Source organism: Acanthaster planci, linkage group LG12, assembly GCF_054643075.1.
Source record: "Acanthaster planci isolate LZ-2023a linkage group LG12, COTS_SCS, whole genome shotgun sequence".
Lineage (NCBI taxonomy): Eukaryota > Metazoa > Echinodermata > Asteroidea > Valvatida > Acanthasteridae > Acanthaster > Acanthaster planci.
This window is the reverse complement of record NC_141788.1, coordinates 7,476,349-7,499,826: the sequence shown is the minus strand read 5'-3', so window position 1 is coordinate 7,499,826 and position 23,478 is coordinate 7,476,349. Positions and strand designations below refer to the sequence as shown.

At 44.7% G+C, this 23,478-nt stretch overlaps 2 protein-coding genes across 2 annotated transcripts in view; one reads left to right on the top strand and one right to left on the bottom strand.

Annotated features, from left to right (window-relative positions):
• The first annotated feature begins 1,157 nt into the window (after positions 1–1,157).
• Positions 1,158–6,143, top strand: LOC110977719 (uncharacterized). The gene is made up of 9 exons (XM_022232065.2): positions 1,158–1,501; positions 1,597–1,747; positions 2,179–2,364; positions 2,865–2,943; positions 3,276–3,382; positions 3,692–3,784; positions 4,184–4,323; positions 4,534–4,599; positions 4,808–6,143. Exons 1-9 carry the CDS (start codon positions 1,302–1,304, stop codon positions 4,920–4,922), a joined length of 1,137 nt encoding a protein of 378 aa, XP_022087757.1. The 5' UTR covers positions 1,158–1,301; the 3' UTR covers positions 4,923–6,143.
• A 988-nt stretch (positions 6,144–7,131) lies between these two features.
• LOC110977718 (tyrosine-protein kinase receptor Tie-1-like) overlaps positions 7,132–23,478 on the bottom strand; it is a 30,562-nt gene continuing 14,215 nt past the window's right edge. Inside the window, exons 6-25 of the mRNA XM_022232064.2 lie at positions 21,709–21,837; positions 21,299–21,411; positions 20,476–20,650; positions 19,629–19,922; positions 18,539–18,844; positions 18,128–18,201; positions 17,475–17,694; positions 16,644–16,937; positions 15,773–16,066; positions 15,186–15,257; positions 14,133–14,320; positions 13,341–13,623; positions 12,583–12,693; positions 12,001–12,227; positions 11,298–11,411; positions 11,023–11,093; positions 10,513–10,553; positions 10,096–10,192; positions 9,188–9,287; positions 7,132–9,018 (exon numbers count right to left, since the gene is read on the bottom strand). Of these exons, the coding sequence (XP_022087756.2) occupies positions 8,920–9,018; positions 9,188–9,287; positions 10,096–10,192; positions 10,513–10,553; positions 11,023–11,093; positions 11,298–11,411; positions 12,001–12,227; positions 12,583–12,693; positions 13,341–13,623; positions 14,133–14,320; positions 15,186–15,257; positions 15,773–16,066; positions 16,644–16,937; positions 17,475–17,694; positions 18,128–18,201; positions 18,539–18,844; positions 19,629–19,922; positions 20,476–20,650; positions 21,299–21,411; positions 21,709–21,837 (3,302 nt within the window). The 3' untranslated portion in view covers positions 7,132–8,919. The remainder of the gene's footprint in view (positions 9,019–9,187; positions 9,288–10,095; positions 10,193–10,512; positions 10,554–11,022; positions 11,094–11,297; positions 11,412–12,000; positions 12,228–12,582; positions 12,694–13,340; positions 13,624–14,132; positions 14,321–15,185; positions 15,258–15,772; positions 16,067–16,643; positions 16,938–17,474; positions 17,695–18,127; positions 18,202–18,538; positions 18,845–19,628; positions 19,923–20,475; positions 20,651–21,298; positions 21,412–21,708; positions 21,838–23,478) is intronic.

The window sequence follows — 23,478 nt, the reverse complement described above, 5'->3', positions numbered from 1 at the left end:
AGTCGATTTAATAAAGTCTCGTTGGTTCCTTCTCAGTATTTCAGATATAATTACATGAGTAAAAAGCTTTTAATTCCGTCTTATTCCCGGTCGGCCCCTCCAGTGGAATAATTTAACACGTATCTGGTAGTCGCATTAATTATGCGGGCGATTCACAAAAGTGCGCCACCTAGAGTTTGCAATGCGTTGGCCAATCATAACGCGCAAAATTTGCCGACGCCTTTCCAAACACGCATCGGGTCGACAAATTTCGTGCATTGTGATTGGCCAACGCGTTGCAAACTCTTGGTGGCGCACTATTGTGAAACGGCCGTATTAAGACACAATCTCTCTTGATTTTAATACCCCAACGGGGACTCTCCCACATCAAACACAATGTCTTTGCCCGTTACGGGGAAGAACTTCCAGAAAGTCTGAGAACTGAGATGGTTGAGATACCATTTAAACATTGGATCACTCATTAAGGACCAACTCTTGTACGATATTGACTAGTGCCCACTTATGTTGTTCCCACGTAACCCTCCAAATATATTGATTACTTTCAAGTTATTATTAATCCTTCAATGATTGATAATGCAATCTACACATACTGCACCTTGTTAAGTTTTATTTACAGGGTCACGGTATTGTTTTTATACAAAGGAGATTTTACATTTGTATAGATTTTTTCCTCTTGTTTTAAAAATCTTTTATTTTTGTAATAAGGTAATTATCAATTATCCCATTTATAGTTTCATTATTTTTGTCACTATTTTTGCCATATACGTTGACTTTTTATTATTAATGAATATAAATAAATAACCATTTTATATGCATGAATACGTATATAGGCCCTATATGTATCTGTACGGTAGTAGCATTGGAAATGGCCCTTGAGTCACAGCTATTAAGCTAACTTTTCCCTTTCCTGGCATTTGTTGCCAGCCTTGAGTATTTGAAATGTATTTTGCTGTGTCTACTTGTACGTGTCATTGTCATTTTTGTTCTTGTAAAATACATGGTTTGTTCTTTTGTTATAATTGTGTAGAATGTCGAATAAAAAATACTAATAATTTTAAAATATGAATAATTAGTTATTTTATGGTGGCCGTTGTGCGTTCAGTCGCATTGCGCGTGTTTTTATTCTTTGAATAAACGCTCGCGCTCAAAATAAACTTTCCAGTAAGCTTGATCCACTTAACGCGACGCTTAACAATGTACGATAGTGCGACACGACTGATGCGCGCTATATGCCCTAATTTAAAGACTGCAAGTTTGTCGTAGCCTCGGGCAAAACTTTCTGGAACTTATTAGGCGTAAAGATGGGCACAGTTGTGACCAAAAAGAAGCGATTTGAGGTGGAGGAAGATTTGGAGGTGGACGTGGGCGAAGCAACGAAGCAGGCGAAGCGAGTCGGAAGGCTGAGCATGATAATCAGTGCTATGCGGCCGAGCGCAAGGACCGACGGGGCCGTGCAGGGTCATCACGCGTCGTCGGCCTGGTCCAAGGCTTTCTCGAAAAGGTAGGGTCATTAGTGGAACAAGTGGGGGTCGTTGAAACCAGTTTATTAGTCATTCACAAAACGAGATCTCGAGTTAATCTCCAAACATCGCGCAGGTCTAGACTGGGGCTCTTGCCACCGCCGACGGAGACGCTGTCTGAGCCGCCGGAAGAGTACAATGCCAGACTGACTCGCGAGGAGGAGTTGCGGGCGCTGGATTTCCACGATCCGGAGGGCAAGCTGAAATACGACGCCGAACTGCCCCAGGTATTTTGTTGTGTAGCCTACTTTTTTACCCAGAATAATTGAATCACTGAGATCATTTTTGTTTATTGCCAAGTAAAAAAAGGCGAAAAATCTCAGTTTTGCACAAATTGGTAGGCCTAGGCTACCTGAAAAAGAGAAGTCACCACCACGGTGCCCAATCCATCGTTCTAACTATGAACTTGCAGTGTAGCAAACTGTATTTTCTGGCCTAGGCGTACTTCCACAAAGTTCATTTCAGGAACACTGTGACCCCTTTGGTGTCCAAAATCACTCGCTTTTCCCAAGAAATCCTAGTGTTGAATTAAAGTGACGTTATTTTTCATAAGTTGCAGACAAACAGATCGAGTAATACTCACCGTCTCCTGTATTACTTCCTCCCCTTTCATCGCTTCGCTCAATCGGAACACCTTCCGTTGTTCCGACACTTCTAGAGCGAGACAGAGGACCAGTGCGCGATCTGCACCATGTACAAGCGGGACACGACGCTCCTCTGTCGGGTGTGCGGCCAGCCGTATCACCATGGCTGCCTTATTGGTCGGGGACTGGGGCTTGACACCAACTCGTCCCGTGCTATGGAGAACGCGGAAAGCGATATCGGCTGGAGTTGCCCTGATTGCGTGAGTTCATATTCCAACAGGAGCGAATTCAAATAAAAGGCCTACTTGAAAGAAATTATTGGCCAGACTGGAATATGGATGTCACAGATATATCTTCATCTGTCATACCAATGAATTTATTTGTTAGGTCTAAACTCTTTTCTCGATTTCTTGAATGTTTGTAAAGTCTGTCTCTTTTCTCTGTTTTGGCTGGCTTTGGTTATTGTCAAAGTATTCTTTGTGCATATTGTTGTTTGTTAAGCGTTATGTTTTCTAAAAAACAAGAGTAAAGAAGGCGTAAGATTGCGTTAAGATAGGAAGCCATATTTCTTTTTCTTTTGTTCCGTTCCAAATAGGGCAAATTCCCTCCAGTTTTTCAAAAGATAATGACTGGGTTTATGACGCACCATTTAGTGAGGGGCGTGTCCTTTTTGGGGGGCTAGTTGCGTACTAGTTCCCTTCATCATCGTGTAATTTACAAGCAATTTTGAGCTTGTCTCTGATCCATTGAAAACTTTCAGGAAACTCTGAGCGAACTTCTCCCCATGGACAACATGAGCGAGCTCATGATTCAGTTTGACAGCTACGACGCTGATGGAGGTAACACAAACGAAATCGAGTCAGAAATGAGAAATTAAAAGTTCCACTGGATTCCTCTTGAGAGTATGGAGTACTTTAAGAGAATCCCTCTTCTCTTTGTCATAGAGACAGAGAAAATCCACTCAAGAGCGATGTGGAGGATAATTTGTCCACTCATTTGAAGTGAAATCGCATCCCCCTGTGTTTTTTTACAATGACCCATTGTTATAAATCATTGGAATGGGTAAATATCCACTTTAGACGAGTGGATATTTATTTATCCCCTCCAATGATTTTATATCTCAGAAGTACCATCACGAAAACTTCAAGTACGTGTATTAATTGTTTTGTAGATTCTGTTATCAATATAACTGACTACATGGAACACGAGACCATAAACTATCAACAGAAAAACAACGAGTCCTTGCCAAGTTCAAAGGCTAGGGAATGCGAAGAAATGGTAAGATTCCCCACTTAGCAAATCAACCAGCTTCGATTTCTAGGAGTATATTGATGGTCATGTGCAACAGAGGCTTTGCGTGGTGGCCATCTTGCAGGACAGATAATAGATTCATAACGGGTGCGACGATAACTTTGGCCGCATCCCAGGCCGACAGCAACGCACTTGGCCAAATAGATGCGATCAAAACTAAATTGTCCACATGTCGTTAACACTAAGAGCTTCTTTTCTCGTCACCTTCGCCATGGAGTGCAGTGTGCCCATGGCAAAGAAATGATGTCCCCTCTTGTCGTTATACTCTCACGATAGTTTCGAACGTATGACCGCGACAACGACGGCTCTGTTTCCTGGTGGGACTATTCCATGGTGGAGACGATAAAGTGGCTGCAGCGACAGCCGCAGGTAAGGAGACGTATTCTAAGGCTTGACACTTATTCTTCCAGACAGAAACAAAGATATTCAGCCGAACTAACCGCCCTAACATACGTACCAATAAAGCTTAGCGATGGAAGATATGAAACTCTAAATGGTTCCTTGGGCTGGAGAAATCCAAAACAAGGGAAGTTGATATTATTTAAGGACAGAGTCATGACATTCCTTCAGTACGGGTGATTCACAGCAGTGCGCCTCCAAGAGTTCGCTACGCGTTGACCAATCACAGTACGCGAAATGTGTCGACCCTTTCCAAACGCGCATTGGGTCGACAGATTTCGCACACCATGGTTGGTCAACGCATTGCAGACTCTTGGAGGCGCACTTTTGTGAAACGCCCGTATCTATTTTGAAATTAATTTACCACAGAATAAACTTCTAGAATACCTCAAGCCCAAGGAAATCGCAAAACTCAGGAGCTTCTTCAGGATGTCCGACAAGCGCAACGTCGGTCTGGTGACAGTGGGTGAATCAGAGCAGGCGTACCGGGGCTGGCTTCGCGCTCTCGGGTAGGTGAAAGTATGGGCAAAGCCAAGTGATGAGGATGTTCTAGTATAGAGGACGCCTATTGCCTTTACGAGGTGCTCTGCTAATTGTTCATATTCAGTGATGCATATCTTATTTCCTTATGTTAGATTTCAATGAAGTTTCAGGAATGCCTTCCTTTCATGGTTAATCGCAACTCGGGTTTTTTTTCCCTGTCTTTCATGCATCTGCAGACTGCACGAGACAGAAGAGATGATGCATTCTTTTGAGAAATCCAGCTGGTCAGATGAATGCAACAAGTAAGAACGTTACCACATGCATTGTAATAGAGACGAGATCAAGTCACAGTGCAGTAGTTTAAATGCACATACCGATTTCATTAAATTGGAATATTTCAACCTACCTGTGATGTAGCTTGCAAATAATTGACAGGCTTAGTGGAACAGTCCGTCAACTTTAAAGAAAAAAAGGAAGTCACTGGGCTGGTTCTTCACTTCTCTCTTGTAGAATGATCACGTGGGAGAGGTTTATTAGCAGCAAGGCGTTGGCTCTCATCACGTCACGACCGAACACAATTACCATCAAACCCTTCGTGACCACTCGAGAGGAGACCGCCCTCTAGGGTGGAGGTCGCTGCTGGAGAGCTTGAAGACGGGAGTGGCTGGGAGCGAGGAAGAGAAGTGTATTGCATGGCTGCAATCAATATGCTTTCTATTGCAAGTAGCTGCGGCTGTGGCTTCCATAGGCGCACGCGCTATTTCCAGCCGCAGCCCCAACTTTTTGGACAGTGAGAGAATGCTTCTCTCCCTGCTTGCCTGTGCTCATTCCGCGGTGAGCTTTGTGTCTGGGGGCGTCGTCGGACTACAGTGCATGAAGTGGTTAAAGGGGAGCTCTCCACCACCCAGGGGTGTTCGTAATTTCTGTTAACAGCACCAAGACAGGGGAGAACGGAAAACGTAATTATGTTACAAGACACTGAGGCAATCGTTCTTCATAACACAACGGTTCCAAAGTCTCTGGACTCCAAAACCTCAGATCGGTATGAAACGATGTAAACAGGGCTGGGTGGTCCTTGCTGGGTCTAAAGTCAACTTAATTGTGGACATCACAGGTGTAGGGCGGAAATTAACGGGTACTTATAACCTGTGTAAACCTGCCACAAGGGGACAAATCTGGGCACGATCGCAACAAACTCTTGAAATTTTACATATTTATTGGAATTTTCGTTGTGTTACTGCTTGTTGAAAGACTCAATGAAAAACGAGCGTCGACATTTCGATCATAAACGCTTACCCTTAACACAAAGCACGTTTAGCACTTTTAACAAAGTGTCGCATGTACTAATAATGTTCTAGAACTACTTAGCCTACAGTACAGTTGAACCTCGTAAATAAGATCACTGTTAATACAAGATTCTGCTTAAGACAAGGAAATTGTTAGGTCCCAATCCTTTCGTTTTCACTGTTTTCATTCCTGATGATACAAGGTTCGTGTTATAACAAGGTAATTTGCCAAGTCCAAAGGACCTCTTATTAACGAGGTTCGACTGTGCTTTTACAGGTAACAATAACAGTTATTACGGTTAACGAGTAATATTCCAACATTCTTTTACGGAGAACCTTATAAAACCATAGATAAGTTCACTGTATGAAATATTAGCCTAATTACTTTTAATACTAATGTTGATATTTTATCTCAAGGCAAGTTGAAGCACCATTTTCTTTATTTTTGCAATGTACAAAGATGCAACTTAACTATCTGTACATTAAAGTTTACGTTACGATACGTTACGATAGCTACAATAATAAAGACACAGTATAGGCCTACACTTGTATATAACAAAGGCGAGTAGATGACCATTCGTTTTCGCTTTACTTAAAAAAGTACTCGTCGAAACTTACATTGCATAAAATTACTGTCAAACGATCGACTATCCCGAACACAGAATTCGACGATTCGACGTATCTTCCAAACTTGAAATTCAATGTTCATAAATCTCGGAAACACTGAATCGAATAGGCTGGTATCGACTCCCTTGCTTACGAGATGTCATTGAATTCCATGTTTCTGAGACGGAAAAAACATAAATTTTTGATTTAAGTTTGATTTCATAAATTTTGATTAAAATCTAGAGTGTCCACATTAATCAGACGGTGCCATGGAAGCCAGGTAAACTTCTCTAGAAAAAAATTTCGACGTGACGCTCATGGAACAGAATATGGAAATTCACAGTTCAATTCAGTCCACAGGAACTGCCGACTAAACCACATCAAAAGTTTCTTATTAGGCATACTAAGAACAACCCGACAGTACTTTTTTTTCAATTTCAAAATGTACATTTACATCTACAAAATTGATTGCAACATACGGTATAATTATTTTACAATGATAGGATTGCCGGATGGAATCAAGGTTGCATTTTACGCGATAGGAGACTCAGTTTATGACAATTGGGTCATTCTATCAATTTGGGGACCAATTTTTTTCCGTCCCTGTTACGTCTGGCACATGATTTCTAATGTTTAGAACTTATTGTTTAATTTCCAAGACTGAATAAGTACTGAAAATTACCTTCCAAACAAATGAAAATAGTTTGAAATCAATGTCAGTGATACATCCCTCGTCAAACACGTCAGATGGTATACATGTCAGAGGTAACAGGGACGGAAAAATGTCAGACTTGGGACCCCAAATTTATAGAATGACCCAATTACGCCTTACATCCTTGCCATGCATGGCGCCCGTTCAGGAAAATCCATACCTGTATTTACAAATAATGATGTTATCAAGATGTATTTTAACGGGCAAACCCGTTATTTATATATAATAATGATGTTGAGAGGCGATGTTCAAAGACGTGCAGAAGTGTAGTGATTCAGAGTCGCTGTCCAATTTTATCACGTCTTGGCGAGAGGTGTTACGTTGATATAAAATACAGTACAATTAACGAGGAAACAATGTTAACATTACCTATCACACACTTGTTCTTTGATATTGGCACAAAGTCCGCTTATACCTCAGGACGGGATGTCAAGGTGGCTCCTATTGATACTTAATTTAGGGGTTAAGATAGCACACACAGATTTCAAAATTCATGTAAGTCTATGCGAGATACCCACGGAAGGTTGAGAAAAATCACAATTAATTACATCATATTTACAAAGGCAAGGTACTATCAAATATGTTGGCGTAATTTCTCCTGGAAGCTTGTTCGTTCCGTCTCAATCATGTTTACATTTTCTCGGTTTCTCTTTCGTTGTGTCTAGTTTTTGGTTGATTTAATTATTCCTTACACCCCTTTCACCCTCATACTAATTAGATGACTGGTCGGTGGCACAGCGCCCCCATTGCCCAATGTCAAAAATCGGTTGCAGGCGCAGAAAAGCTTTTCTGAGCTGGCAAGACGGAGCGGTGCAAGGCAAAAGTACATCATCTGATGCAAACGAAGTCGAAATTTGAACAATTTTATGGCAAAATTTAAACTTCGAAGAAGGCTCAGCTCTTCAGCTTGGAAGATTTAACCCTCATTGTCCACAGAGACAAGGTTGGGAGTGTGTATGATTTCAAAGAAAAAAGTTGTGATCCATTCAACGAGAAATCTCAACCTTTGTCCTGGCTTTCATGAAAGTACTGATGAGCAGCAAAACATTGGAATGCTTTGGTCAGGTATGGTCCGGTTAGACTGTCCGCTCTAGCTTATGTACACCGTGGAACACCTGTCCTGTTGTGGCAAGCTATCTGCGGGGGCCATGTTTCCAAAAAGCCAACCTGTTTACTGAGTCTGTTAGAGCATTTGAGGTGACCTGTCCATTGGGGCCATGTGTCAACTGTAGCCACTTTCACACTGTGGCCAACTTTACATTAAGGCTGCCCATCCATTGAGACAATCTCAACTCAGGCTATCTGTCCACTGAGGCCACCTTTGCACTGAGGCCAACTTTACATTAAGGCTGCCCATCCATTGAGACAATCTCAAATCAGGCTATCTGTCCACTGTGGCCACTTTCACACTGTGGCCAACTTTACATTAAGGCTGCCCATCCATTGAGGCAATTTCAACTGAGGCTGTCTGTCCACTGTAGCCACTTTCACACTGAGACCAACTTTACATTAAGGCTGCCCATTCATTGAGGCAATCTCAACTCAGGCTATCTGTCCACTGAGGCCACCTTTGCACGGAGGCCAAATTTACATTAAGGCCACCCATGCATTGAGGCAATTTCTGAGGCGGTCTGTCCACTGAGGCCATCTCTGCCGAGGCCAACTCCCCACTGAGGCCACCTGTCTCCTAAGGCCGCCTATCTGTTAAAGCCACCTGTCCATTAAGGCCAGCTAAGCATCAAGGCCATCCGTCTGGCAAGCTCAACATGTAAACTTTAAGTTTTGTTTCCTCCATCACAAAATGCACTCAACACGGCGGGGTGTTAACCATGTCTACTATCAAAACCGTATATCCTTTGTATGTCCCAGATTCCTTTGCATGACCTAAAGATAACTTGTAATACTTGTCTTCTGTTCTGACAGCTGTCTCTTCCAAACGCCTCGAGTTTAAGACTAGTCAAATCACTGATTGCCAGCTGAAGGATCCTGGGTTTGGCTGGCTTCTGGTTGTTGCTGCATCACACTGGGGTCGAGGGGCGAATCATGTGCTCCCCTGAACTGATGATAGGGGCGAATTCAAAATTGCTGCGACGGAGAAGTTCGGTGTTCACATAGGGCTGTCAAAAGAGAAGGACGCATATTATGAATACGCAAATGAATGAATAAATGAATAAATTATTTCTAGGGGTTCACAGGTATCATTTGTTCCGAGGGAGGGGGGAAAGTCATGGGCAACACTATGACAAACAATTTTACACCAGCCTACCACAGTCGAGTGTGGCTTACCTTGTGGGCGTCCGCTAGCTTAGTCAGGGCAATGTTGAGTTGTTCAAAGGTTGGTCTGTCGTGGGGACGATCCCTCCAGCAGTGACGCATTATGTTGTACCTGTTACAGAAACCAAGAGAAGTCTTCTCTGTTAGAACAGGCCCACTGCTGGCACTGCTAACCGAGCGTCGGAATTCCATGCTGGTCACTTCCGGGCAGTGACCTGGCTAACAAGGACCAAACGGGGGAAAAGGTAAAAGCAATGCTCACACGACGTTATGTGGAACACGGCAGAGACACTTTCAAGTGTTCTGCAGCAAGTTGTTGGGTACTTCGTGATTAAGTACCTGCATGATCGCACCTGGTGGGGTTCGAACCTTCCGTTCACAAATCTACCACTACAGTGAAAAAAGATAACTTGGCACTTCAACTGCTCAATCAGTGTTACAGGTAAGTTCCCTTGTCTTCGAGTTGGATTCGAACCCTCATTTAAAAATCATCATATGTACTACCAACCTGCACAGATTCCTACGTGGTGAAAATGAAGAAGATACATGTACGTCATATCATTAATACCCCTTGTCATCAAGCCAATAAAGAATTCTTTGAATTATGTCGTAACCCCAGCAACATACAACCCTGTGTTGCCGTTTAAATGTATATGGCCGATTCATACACCGTCATGGCAACTCACAAGTTACTCCGGGATAGGGAACAGCAAATTGTGACAAAAAGCCTTGCTCAGGGACAAACCAACAGGTTGGACTCTAACCGATAATCTGCAGAACTACCTGCAGGGTCTTAACTTCAATGCTACTTCAAGAGGTCACGGTACTTTGCGTTACAACCGCTGACCCCCCCCCCAAAAAACCCTGAACAAAACTTGAGCACGCCTCAAGCCGAAGAGCAACGGGGAAACGACACTCACACTTCCTCGTCGCAGTTGAGGGGGGCCTCCATACGATAGCCCAGGGGCAGACGTTCATACAGCTCAGCGCAGGACATGCCGGGGTACGGAGTAGCACCTGTATTAACATCCAATTCAAAATATGAACTGAAAGACGTAAATTCCGCTGAGAACACACTGGGCTGGATCAGGCTTGGTGGACTCTACAGTATAAAGCTTATGATATCTACATTTGAAAAACGCTGCAGCTTAAAGGAGGCTTTCCATAATGATTGTATCTTACACCTAGTGTGCTTAAGGAATGAATGACCAAAAACACAGACATATCAAAAATGAAATTAAATTCAAAACACAGTTGAAGACATGTGGCCATTTTACTCTGACTTCTTCAAATTTTGCACGTCCCAGAATGGAAGGGAAAGAATTCTGATGACTTACCCAGGGAAACAATTTCCCACAACAGGATTCCGAAGGACCACCTGCACGACAAAAAAGATAAGATCCAAAAAAAAAACAATCTGGTTAAGTTCAAGAACAGAATTCGCAGTCACAGTTCAGGACAAAGGACTGTCTGTCCACGTCATATTGCTTAACCTCACTTGAAGTAGTCCTGTTTGCGAGTGAATTACAACTCTTGTCTATAATCCATCCATACGAAGTAATGCTGCAAGGTCACCGAGTCAGTTGGGTGTACTTTGTAACGATTATTCTCACAAAAGCGGCCGTCTGCTGCTTAATCTTCCAAGCTCACATTCCCAGGCCCTTCATGACTGGGCATACATTTCAAACATTTTCAAAATTCATTTCAACAATTCTTCAAAATCCACCAGGTTTTGGGAGGATTTTGCAAGATTGAGACAAGTGGGACTCAGCCGCTGTCACTTTACGTGGGGCCTGATGCCCATTGGAAACTTCAACACAAAGGATTAGGCATGTGGGATTACTTACACGTCACTTTTGGTCGTGTAAACGCTGTAGTTGAGAGATTCAATTGCCATCCAGCGCACCGGAAGTCTCCCCTGCGAACCAACCAGAAAAAGTCTCAAAAAGGGGTTCGCATGGCAAGGAAACATTCAATTTTTACTGAAAAAGTGGAGGCAAATGTTTGAAAATGAGTGCAGAGCTCAGTGCAACACCAAACTGGGAGATGAACCCATTAGAAAATGGGGTGACGATCCTATTCACAGAGGTCTTGGGTCAAGCCTGGGATTTGCTAAACTTACCGCCGTGGTCTTGACGTAGACCTCGTCACTGCGAGACAAGCCAAAGTCCGTCACCTTGCACACCAGGTTTTCACAGACCAGAACGTTACGCGCGGCCAGGTCACGGTGAACACACTGCAGAGACAGGCGAAAAGTATACACAAAACGTGAGAAGAGACAGAAAATGAGAACTGCTTCAATGCGCGGTAAGGCAAAGTGTTATTCAGAAATCCAAAGCTGCAAACATTATATTTCAGGAAACTATTAAACTCCATAAGGACGACATTCAGCAAGGGAGGAAATCTAACTAAAATAAAATGAATATGTCGGCAGCAGGGCGATAATTTAACAGTGCAACAGCAGAGGAAGAACGTGTAGCAGCAACAAAGACGGCTACAGCGTGTAACAGCATCAGCAGTTAGAAGCACTGCATGGCTGCTGCGGGCTGCAGCAGTCTAGTTCCAGCTGCCTAGTTCTGTTGCCACTGCAGGCACATTGGAGCAGCACGCAAGGCACTAACAGGAACCACAACTGCAGCAGGTGCATATCTAGAAACAGCACCTTGGCAAGTTGGAATTAAAACAGCACTGTCCTCACACAGTCATTGACAATGCAGATTGCCGTCAGGCAACTAGCACCAAGGCAAGGTGGATTACCAAATTCCGTCCACCTGACAAATCAACATCGGCAATGGGGGGGGGGGGGTTTAGCATCATCGACTTACCCCTTTCTCAGACAGATGTTGCATGCCCCTGGCCACATCCACGGCAAATCCCAGCAGTTGCTCCGAGGTGAAGCCGCCCTCTTCCCCGGGTCCAGCCCCGGCCCCGCCGCCGCACGCCCCAGTGTGATTGCTGTAGACCTGGTACCCCATCTCCTGTGACCGGCTCTGCCTTAGGAAGTTGAGCAGGTTCCCGTGCTTGGCGAACTCCGTGGCTACATACAGTATGCCTGTAAAAAGAAATACGACGATGGACTGTCAGTCACAATGAGCCTGCGCACAAAACACTAGAGGGCGCTGTACCGATTACAGCCAAGGTAAAACTCATCAATTTGGAAGTAACTTTGTAATGCATCTGAAAGAATTTCACAACATTCACGTCTGCATTACAACAAAAAGCTTTCTCCGTCATTTTCTCAAAAGGCATTTTAGAAATATCACTAAACTCTGCAAAAACTGACAACAATCCTGTCCGTTGATTTTTCTGGGGGGGTTGAACTTTTTGCCTCATTTCCAACATCAGAAATAGTCTGGCATCGATATTTCAAAAAGTTCAAAATTGAATCTTTGAAGACTGGTCTTTACCCATGTGCTCAGTTGCCCCGATAAGGTTGACGATGTTGGAATGGTTGCCAACCTTACACATGATCTCCAGCTCACCCATGAAATCTCGCCGATCAGACTCGGTAGCACCAGCTAAAAAAACAAGAACCAGGGATATGAGCAGATTCTGTTTTCATTGGGGGGGGCAGGGGAGACTAAAAGGTATCCGATAACAAAACTAATCTCTACTCTGGACTGATTTACTGGTTTATTCAAAACGTTCAGTGGCAGCCGGCGAAGGGGGGCTGAATCGGCAAGCAGTTTTACAAAAGTGAACTTCACATTAGATTGAAAAAAATTTACTTCAAATTAAAAGTCGTCATTTCGGTCATCACCAAGACGTGCGTCAGCGAGTGAACAAAGGAATTGGTTATCCAAGTGTTTAAAGTTAGCAGGAATGTGATTACGGATGTCAACCTCAACTTGAATCTGGGGCATCGTGATAAGCAAAGAGGCCTGCAAAATTCAAAGAAGCTGAAGGCATTTCTACTTCAGAGGGTACTTATCCCCATTTGTGAGTTAGCTTCGCCCCTGAGACAACCCAATGGAATGTTGTAGGATGAATTTTTTGTCTAAGATTTAGTACGTCTTGCGTCTATTTCATTTTTTTAGAATCGGGCAAGCTGCGTTGACGCGGTCTTACAGCAATACATCAATTTGTTGTTTGGACTGCTGTGTGATACGGGGTCTGTGTTTGGGGCTGTTGTCCTTGAGGGTGTGCAATGTCGCCTGTTCCTTACCTTTCAGTGTCTTGACTGCCGCCTCCAGGGCCACGCCCTCCTTCTTGATGACCGCCTTGACCACCTGGCCAAAGTTGCCCTCGGCGATTACCATGTCCTCCATGACAATGCTGGCCCAGGGGATGTACCAGTAGGCGGGGATTCCGGGCGATTGGGGGGAGGTGGGGGAGGCGGGGAAGAAAGTGGAGTTTGGGGAGAGGGGGGCCGGCATAGCCAGAGGGGACAGCAGCGTCTGACCTGTGCCGTCATCGTATTCATTGGAGAGTGACCGTTGTCGTAGCAACTGCGCAGGAAACAAACAGAAAGCTCCATCCACTGTTTGGCTAATAACCAAATAAGATCATTCCAACCGCACACAGGAGGATCAAAACTGACAATTTCTTCCTTCTTAATAGTCCTTCTTGCTGACAAGAGAAAAATTACGGATTACTGATAAACGCCTGACGCGCAGTGCCTCACAAAGCCTGAAGATAATGACCATGTAAGACAACAAAGAAGCACTCCGTTTCAGAGGAGGGAGGAGAAGAGGTTGGGATTTAAAACCGAGTCACAACGATGGGAGATGAGAAAAGTACTACTCAGTCCACCTGACTCCTCCTATCTGGATAAACGATTTGACATGTCTACTTTCTGAAATGGTTTCCGCAATCAAAAGAATTTTTCTACCCAAAGTCTTTCTAACTCCAATTTCAACTTAAAATGGAATGTCAGTCACTGTTTAAAAGCAAGCGTGACATCTTTTTAAATTCTTATATTAGATTGGAGCAAGGATTTCTTGTGGTCATTTCTTACATCGCTGAATCTCATGATGACGTTGGGGTCGTTGGCATCCAAGCTCATGCTGCGTCTCTTGTTCTTGAAGTAGGACGTGGACACAGCCGCGCCGAGGGCCACAACTAGCACCATGCATACGATGGCCGAGACAATGATCATGGCCAGTCCAACGCCATCTAAACCACCAGTCACCTCCCCGCTTTGACCTGTAAATGGAAATTTAAAAAACAAGGACTATTTACTTGTGCCTGTATTATGGTCAAGACCATCGCGGGATCAGACACAAGACCAGTCACAAGACCAGCCAAAAACACACTCACAACACCAGTCGCAAGGCCAGTCACAAGACCAGTCACAAAACCAGTCTCAACACCAGTCACTAGACCAGTCACAAGACCAGTCTCAACACCAGTCACTAGACCAGTCTCAACACCAGTCACAAGACCAGTCTCAACACCAATCACAAGACGAGTCTCAACACCAGTCACAAGACCAGTCTCAACACCAGTCACTAGACCAGTCTCAACACCAGTCACAAGACCAGTCTCAACACCAGTCACAAGACCAGTCTCAACACCTGTCTTAACACCAGTCACAAGACCAGTCTCAACACCAGTCAAAAGACCAGTCTCAACACCAGTCACAAGACCAGTCTCAACACCAGTCACAAGACCAGTCTCAACACCAGTCACAAGACCAGTCTCAACACAAGTCACAAGACCAGTCACAAGACCAGTCTCAACACCAGTCTCAACACCAATCACAAGACCAGTCTCAACACCAGTCACAAGACCAGTCTCAACACCAGTCAAAAGACCAGTCTCAACACCTGTCTCAACACCAGTCACAAGACCAGTCTCAACACCAGTCTCAACACCAATCACAAGACCAGTCTCAACACCAGTCACAAGACCAGTCTCAACACCTGTCTCAACACCAGTCACAAGAGCAGTCTCAACACCAGTCAAAAGACCAGTCTCAACACCAGTCTCAAGACCAGTGAAGTGATTGAGTATGTTCCGTGGAAGAGAACTGATTAAGAAGATTTTTCAAAGACTATCAAAAGTTTACCTCCTGTAGACTCGTCAGATTTGACGGCAGCAGCAGTGGTGGCCATGGGCGTCTTGGAAGTGACAATCAATTCTGGTGGGCGCAAATTTGGATAAAGAAATGCAACATTACTGTTCAGATGTGACATTTAAGCCTTCCCCTCCCTGACCCCAAGAAACCCAGAAGCAGATGTTTCCAATGTCTGTTTGCTTTGAATCTCACAATCAATTCCATCCCTCACTGATCAATATTTCCTTCGAGATATTGGTCTGTCGGTCAAGTATTACTGAGTCGGGCTTTAAGTTAAGGCAATAATTATAACCGATATTTAGTCAGGGTTGAGTCTGATTACAGATGTCAGGGCTAGTTCCTGGACAATGATCATTCCCATTTTGTTTTCATTCCAGAAATATTTCCAGTTTTAAAGTCTTCTCTATTTTCTCAAGAGGGCACAAGGATTACATGTGAAAATCTACGTGAATGGTATGATTTTCAAAAAAGTTTGCATCAAGCTGGCTTTTTTTAAAAGTCTAAGTTCCAAATTAAGTTCCTTCCACAAGTACATTCTTTCTATATCTCACTACAATTATCAAGCAATGCAACGTTACCTGTTTCTCGCGTCTCTTCAAGGAATTCCTCGCAATATGGCCCCGGCCCAACCCCTGTGTAGGCCCGGACGCGGAACGTGTAGAGCACCTTCCGTTGCAGGCCGCTCACCACCACGCGGGGTTCCGTGGTGTTGCCGTGCTGCGCCCGGTCCACGTTGTCCTGACTGATGCAGATGTACTCATACTGGACGATGAGGCCGTTCTGTTGGTCCTCGGCGGGCGGTTCCCAGAGGAACTCGATGCTGGTGGTGGTGACACGCTGCGTCCGCAGCGAGGCGGGCGGACCAGATGGATCTTGATACGCAAAAACATGGAAACAGTTTTGTGTCTAAGGACCAGAAAACAAGTTAACTCTGCAATAAGGAATTACATGCTGGTCATTTTATTTGACCTCCTTACAGTTTGCTGCCCTCACGCTGCAAAGAATGGTAACAGTACAGAAGAGTGCTGGAAGTTTTTCATTTGTAAGTCATCTAGTCTTAAGTCGTCGTAAACTCTTCAAAGTGAACTGTGACCAAGCTATTCCTGTCCATCCTGACTGACCACTATGTGACCTGTGACTGGTCTTATGAAAGAAATTGTACAAGGGCGAGCTATGGACTCAACTACAACACGGCCCCGATGCTTTCTCTTGATTTTGGCTCACAACTGATGCGGGAGAACGGTGGACAAGTTTAGCTGCTAATCCCTGGCCTAACTCATGCGCTGACCCTTCACGCCAGGATTTAACCTTTGAGCACAAGAATCAGTGAATGAACACCCCCCAAGACTGACCCGGCGACACAGCGCCTCTCATGCACATTCCTGTGGCAGGTGATAGAATGAGTCGAGGGAGATAGGTTGGGGGGGGAGGGACACCAAAGGTTCTTACTGTACTCTAAAGTCCGCACGGTCTTGCACACCATTTCTCCTGATTTGACTGTCACCGCGACCACTTCGATGACGTAGGTGGTGTAAGGCCGGAGGTCCCCGAGTACCAGCTGGGTTTCGGAAGGTAGAACTAAGACGGTCGTGGGCTCGGTCTCCTGTGAGCTGCTAATGAACTCCAGGGAGCTCACCTTGTAATTTCTAATCTCGCCGTTGGCCTCTGCGGGTGCATCCCAGGTCACCGAGATGCGGTCGTGGGACAGGACTTCCACATTCAGGTTTGAGACTTTGCTGGGGGCTACGCAGCAACAGAGGGAAAAGGGGAATCAGGAAAAAAGAGGCATTGAGGTCATGATCTTGACCCTTTTGAAGCAGAGTTATTATCACTCGGAGAGGATTTGATACCCAAGGGAAACTCAGTTTAATTTTCTTGTTTTCCTTGATTCAATGAGATGATTGACAAGGGTAAGATACCGGTGAAACTCACATCACAGGCAATCATGTGTACTAGTACTTATGAACCAAATGCGAGTGCTTGAGAAGCAACTGCGAGTACTTGTGAGGTAACTGAGTGCTTGTGTAGCTACTGCGAGTACATGCAAAGCAACTGCAGGAACTTATGAGGCAACTGTGAGCGTTTTGTGAGGTAACTGCGAGTACTTATCAGGCAACTGTGAGTACATGTAAAGTAAATATGAGTACTTGTGAGGCAACTGCAAGTACGTGCAAAGCAACTGTGAGTGCTAACTACACAACTGAGAGAACTTGCAAAAGGGACTGTCATTACTCACATGAGGTACTTGAGAAGTACTTGACTTCAGACACTGTGACTCACCTCCTTCATTTGTCTGTTGATTCCTCCGGATACTGAACCGACCTCCGCCCCGACAGTTCACAAACTGCATCCGCACCGAGTAGACGGTGTATGGCCGCAGCCCTTGTAAAACGGCACTAGACTCAGACAGGTCGTTGACCACAAGCTGTTGGGGCTCTTCCCCACGCACGGTGTACTCAATGAGGGCACTGTCCACCTCATCGGACGGGGATATCGATGCCTGAGGGAAAGGAATGGCATCAAAGCACTTGACGTCAACAAAATCAGTACGTGCCGAAATAGTCTAACACACTTCAAAAACATATATGTATTGATTTGAGACACTTTCCAACCATTACGCTCCGCGGTGCAAAGGCCTAGGATTACATGTCAATAGTATTGCGGGCAATGGTATTTGACTAGGGCATACAAGTGGGAGAGATTTATGAGAGGCACCTGACTAAACACTCTTGAGCTTCTGAGCTTCCAAGCAATCCGACAGTCCCAGTACATTTAGCACCAAACATTTCATTTGGCAGCATTCAAAATCATGAATTGGTTAGAAAATAAACTCACGAGCAAAGCTATCAGAAGAGACAAAATTCATGAAAACATGTTTGACCAAGCAGGAACTGCTGGCACTGTAGGCATTTTCAGGATGTTGAGTGACTCACCCTCCAGTGAACTCGAATGATGGTTGCTTCACCGTCCTCTGTTGAAAGCAGAATGTCTGGACGAGTATCTGGCACTGTAGACGGAAGAAACAGGTCGCTGTAATAATTTCCACAAGTCGACAATGAAAGAAGATCGGCATTGCCAGCGGTCACAAATTTAATCTTGGCATGTTTTCTCCTGCAGTGATAATTGCCGTGCAGAAATTTCTGTCTCATATGACATCACTCCTTATCTCATAAATATGCAAATTTGAATTTACATAGAAAAACAAAACAACACAACATCCTAGGATGACAACCCGCAGTCTAAAAATTAAAAGGTGACTGAACTTTGTAACGAAATGACTTTGTCAAATGTTTTGCTGTCGTTGACCACCCCCGAAACTGGAAGAATTTCCTATGAAAGCTTACCGCTGTGGTTTGTGAAAAACGTGGCCGGATCTCCTGGATTGCCCCGCCCATTTGGGCCGGCTCTGATAAATACCAGTCGGACGTTGTAGCGGGTGTGTCCCCGCAATCCCTGCAGGACCTTGGTGTCGCCTGCCGGCACGCTCTCTTCCTTTAGTGGCGTCCACGCGGTCTCTTCTGAGCGCTTGTACTCCAGCGAGTAATTCTGGATAGGCCCATCGCCCGTGAAGGCCTCCGAGTTGAGTCGGATGGTGGCCGTTTGGCACGTCACAGCTGTCACTGTGGGGGGCAGGCTGGGCCTGGGTGGCTCTGCAAACGAGTTTGGGAGAGGCAAGGGTAAGAAAGAAAGGCGTGGTTGGGGAAGATGACAGATCCTAATCTCTTGCCTCATTTTCCTTGTGCCGACGTTGATTGTTGGGGGGAAGTTTGACATTGCAGTGTTCCTAGTTTGACGCATTTCCGTGGGTAACACTAACATTGTTAGGAGGGATTTTTCACAATCGAGCTTGTTTTGTCACATGGTTAGGACCTACACTCTAGAGCTGTTTCTAAGTTGGAAATTTCCCTCTGCAGAGGTGGCAGCAAGTCATTTTTTGCAAGTCCAAGTCAAGTCACAGGTCATTAGGTCCAGTGGCCAGTCAAGTCACAAGTCATTTGGTCTCAGGGCAAGTCAAGTCACAAGTCTCTCTGTCCAAGTACGAGTCAAGCTGCACATTATTTTGTCCAGCTGTAATCAGCAAAAAGAATGAAGCATCATCTTGCAAAGTTACGGGTCATAAAAATATATGCGGCCAGTCGAGTAGTGTCTGACTTGGGTTGGTAACAAGTCATTTTTTGCAAGTCCAAGTCAAGTCACCAGTCATTTTTTGCAAGTCCAAGTCAAGTCACGAGTCAAAGCTGGTATTTATAAGTCAAGTCACAAGTCACAAAAATCGCGACTGGAGTCCATGTAACATGACTAGAGTCAGCAACTTTGTTCCTCAATCAAAGAGGCGTCTTTTTGAAATTTGGACTTCGCAAGCATCAGGTAAGGCTAGAGATTTTATCGGGAGGTTGATCCTGATGGGCACAGGGTCTCCAAAGGGGCACTCACGCTTGACTGCAAGTTGAGCTTGACCGCTGGCGGTACCTCCTGCTCCACTGGCCTCGCAGACATATTGGCCCTCCTCATCCAGGGATGCATCCTGAACAGAGAAGAGATAGAGCTCCTGGTTGGCGTCCAGTGGATAATGGAAGGACGGGGCCTGGGCAGCCCCAGGGCCGGCACTGGAAGGGTACAGGCTCACCCTGACATCCTCAGGGTTGCTGTTGCCAACATCGCAATGGAAGGTGGCTGTCGCCCCGACATTGACCTCCACATCCTCCAGGGAGACCACGGGTAGGTTCTCTGTGGGACGAGGCAATGAGAGTTTGTAAAACAAGGTTGGATTCATGCAACTCCCCAGCGTGCATGTGATTAGTGCGGCATGATATGACTGTCACCAAGTCGTAGAAAAACTTTGGATCACTTAACCAGGAAACCCAATGATATCGGCAATCTTTTCCCCAACTTCTAGCAAATAATTCATATGTACTTAAGGGTCAACAGCTCTATAAGTTTGATAATACCAATAGAAGAAAAAGAACTCTGTGAAATAAAAGTTGCAAAGTAATGCACAGGAGCACTTTCAATCAGTGTCGTAAAATGTAATTATGCAAACTGCAAGAAAAGATCAACTTATTCATTAGGACAAAACTTCAGGTCAGGGTGAAGTTATAGATGTGACCACCATTAGATATCGTCCGTGTTTGGTCGAATGATTAACAAGGTCGGGTGGGCCGTTACGTACACAACATCGTCCACTATTGTCGGACGACAAATGTTCGCGGGGAAAATGAAAACTTGACAACCAAGGGCAGTGACAGGTAGGCGTATATGAGGCGTGCATTAAATTACTTACCAATTGCTGTGACGTTGACATAATACTCAAAGACCGGATTGGAGTCGAGGCCAATCTGGCACTTGAAGACCCAGGGCCCACTGATGGAATAGGGCGTGAACAACCAGACAAGTTGAGAGTCCCGGAAATTCCGGACCAAGTTGGAATCCGGTGGGAGAGTGCTTGGTACGACACTCTGGTACAAAAACCAACAACAAAGTGACTGGGCTCTTACAAACTTTCAGACGAAGCACATCCTTGAGACGTAATCGTGTATGACTTGATAGCTTTGAGGGGATACTCCAATACATCCCTACGATAACTTGCACAGGCTATGACGACACTGTACTCCCAGAAATCAGGCGCGATATTGTTCAAACAGTATATTCTCTTCCATCCCCTGAAAAATGCCATTCTCTTAAGAAACACCGGGTTGAGAATATAATCCAATCACAGTTAAGTTGGATTGTGAATTTGTTCTTCAATTGAAGATTAATTCCTGCATGTTCCATCTTGTGCATCTCCACATAAAACTTGGACAGCATGCAGGTGTAATCATAATTTATGTTTCAAAATATGGTGAACATTTTCCTCTTTCAGGAATGCTCTCAAAAACTACTTCTTTTTGTGGCCTGATATGTCAGCATCTTCATTTTCACAGATTTCAACAAATTTTTGCCCAAAACTCAGACAGGCAAATCTTGCCAACTGTGCACATTCAGTTGCAAATTAGTCGACCAATCAAGTGCACAAATTTAATGCCTGTCTCCTTCACACACTCTCTTGAGCGAGTAGAATGTCAGCATGTAAGTGGATGACCTAAGCAAAACATGTCGACACCTACCTCAATGTGGATTGCGGGGCAGTCTGTGACCGATGGCTTGCAACCACAGGTTAAAGCCACCTGGATGTCATCGCCAAGTGTCACGGTTGTCGCATTGACCTCAAAGAAGTATCCTGCAAGAAAGGGACAAAAAACAGATCATCAAAGAAGTCTGTTGGTGGGGGATGGCATAATCTTCTAAAAAGAAGTTGTGAGGAAAAAACAGCTCATTTGAATTGTATCTTTTACGATACAATTTAAATGGAAAACAGAAAAATTTCCAATTAAGGAAGCTTTCAAAACCCACACCCAAATGAACCCTCTGAAGGCAAAAACAAGTGACCCCCACCACAAAAATAAACTCCACCCACAATGTGCACCCCTCCTAGCTATGTTTTATGATTTCTCCGTTTGCGTTTGCAGCGACTTACTGTCCTCGCATGTCCGTCCCATTTTTCCTGGAGGGCACAGACAGGAACCGGTGAACTTGTCGCACAGGATACCGGGCGGGCAGTCACAGGCAATGGCACAATCTGCTCCATACAGTCCATCGGCGCAGGCTGCAGGACAGAACATCACAAAGAAAATGAAAACCCAGGAAAGCCTGAGATTATCACTAAATCAATCATTTAAACAAAACAAGTGGATAAACTTCCAAATAAAATTCAGACTCTATAAATATTTTCCACTGAAGGCAGTTGGGCTACACAGGTAATTGTCTGGTGTGATACTTGACTACTAACATACTATGGAAAGAATTTAACACACTGACGACGCTTGATATGCACAAATCCTCTGAAACCAGTCTGAAAACTTCTGTTGTTCAAGTAAAACCTCTATTTTTCACTATTTTAGACATTTTACTGATTTGAGATGGCTAATAGGTCACTGCATTAAGAATGATTGGCAAACGTTTGTTGAGTTCTTTCCACTTTGACTATGAGTACGCTACCTGACACCCCACACTATATTTGTTATTGGGTCATTTGGAGCTGAGAAAAATTCATTGGCCTGTTCTTTTGCTTACTTCTTTATTACCTGATTTCATACCAACTTGCCAACAAGCTGGCATCCAAAAGTTTGGTACTCGGTAGAAATCCCCCTGGATTCTAACAGCAACACAAACGTTAGTCTGTGTAAACTGCGGTCTAACTCTAATGTTACTGGTGTAAGCTATACGCCTACTGGCCCTGGGAACCCAACCCCGGGGTTCGTCGTCAAGCGCACGTGCCAAAAATCATTTGCACCACCTTAAGGTAATAAAAATAGGTTTTCGTGTTGCCTGCCCGCCTTTTCGAAAGAGCGCCACCATACCAAGAGAACGGGCAACTTGCGACCAGTAGCCTAGATCTCAAGTCGGTAATGGTCGTTTATCAAAATGTTTCGACAGTACTACAGAATAACCTTTCCAAATCACGGCACAGTTTCGATCTAAATTGGCTGCAACTTTCGGTCAATGACTTCTTGGACAGATAGTTCCACGTGTGTGGTTCAATTACTGATCGCTGATAAGTCAACACATCAATTGGTAACTAGCGGAGTGGCCAAGGCTTACAAGGTGTGGTTCCAAAACGGTTGACAAGATGGTCCCAGCCATCATCCACCCTTCGACGGTGTTGATCGAACTACAGTTAACTTCAATCGTCGCTCGAACTTGACTTAACTGTAGGCCCTGGCTGATAAGATGGCTCATAAGCCCGGTGTGGTTAAATTACAAGATGGGCGGAATCCTTAATCGTAAGTTGCGGCAAGGATCATGTTTACGATCAACCCCTGACTGTATTAAAGTTATCTAAGTGTTCCCGCGAACGCCCAGGTATGACTTGAAAAGTTTAAATACATCATTTTGTTCATTCGACTATTGGCCGGTCACGTCACATGCAGCACGCAGGGAACGAACGCCACACTGGTGTAAATCTCCATTTGTTTCCTGATACATGGACTACCCTGGGTACCCTCGAGTGCCTTGTGATTGCATTCCTGGAAAAGACACTCCTGGGATGAAGCAAATTTACGTGGCATAGTCCGGTATATTGTGTCGGTTTTGCAGCGCACGTACACATACAAGAGGTACCTTTCCATGCCAGCAACTGCGGCTGCGCTGTTACATGCGCTACTGCCGCTGCAGTTTCCTGGAGTAGTTTTTGCTCCGGCACGCTCAAGATAAGACCCATGGCTGTTCCACCATTCGATTGATTAGT

Bases quoted from the DNA above. Each gene is read 5' to 3' on its own strand.
- LOC110977719 (XM_022232065.2), top strand. From the start codon at position 1,302: ATGGGCACAGTTGTGACCAAAAAGAAGCGATTTGAGGTGGAGGAAGAT. The intron at 4,324-4,533 runs GTAGGTGAAAGT...ATGCATCTGCAG, and splicing joins GGCTGGCTTCGCGCTCTCGG to ACTGCACGAGACAGAAGAGA. The intron at 4,600-4,807 runs GTAAGAACGTTA...TCTCTCTTGTAG, and splicing joins TGGTCAGATGAATGCAACAA to AATGATCACGTGGGAGAGGT.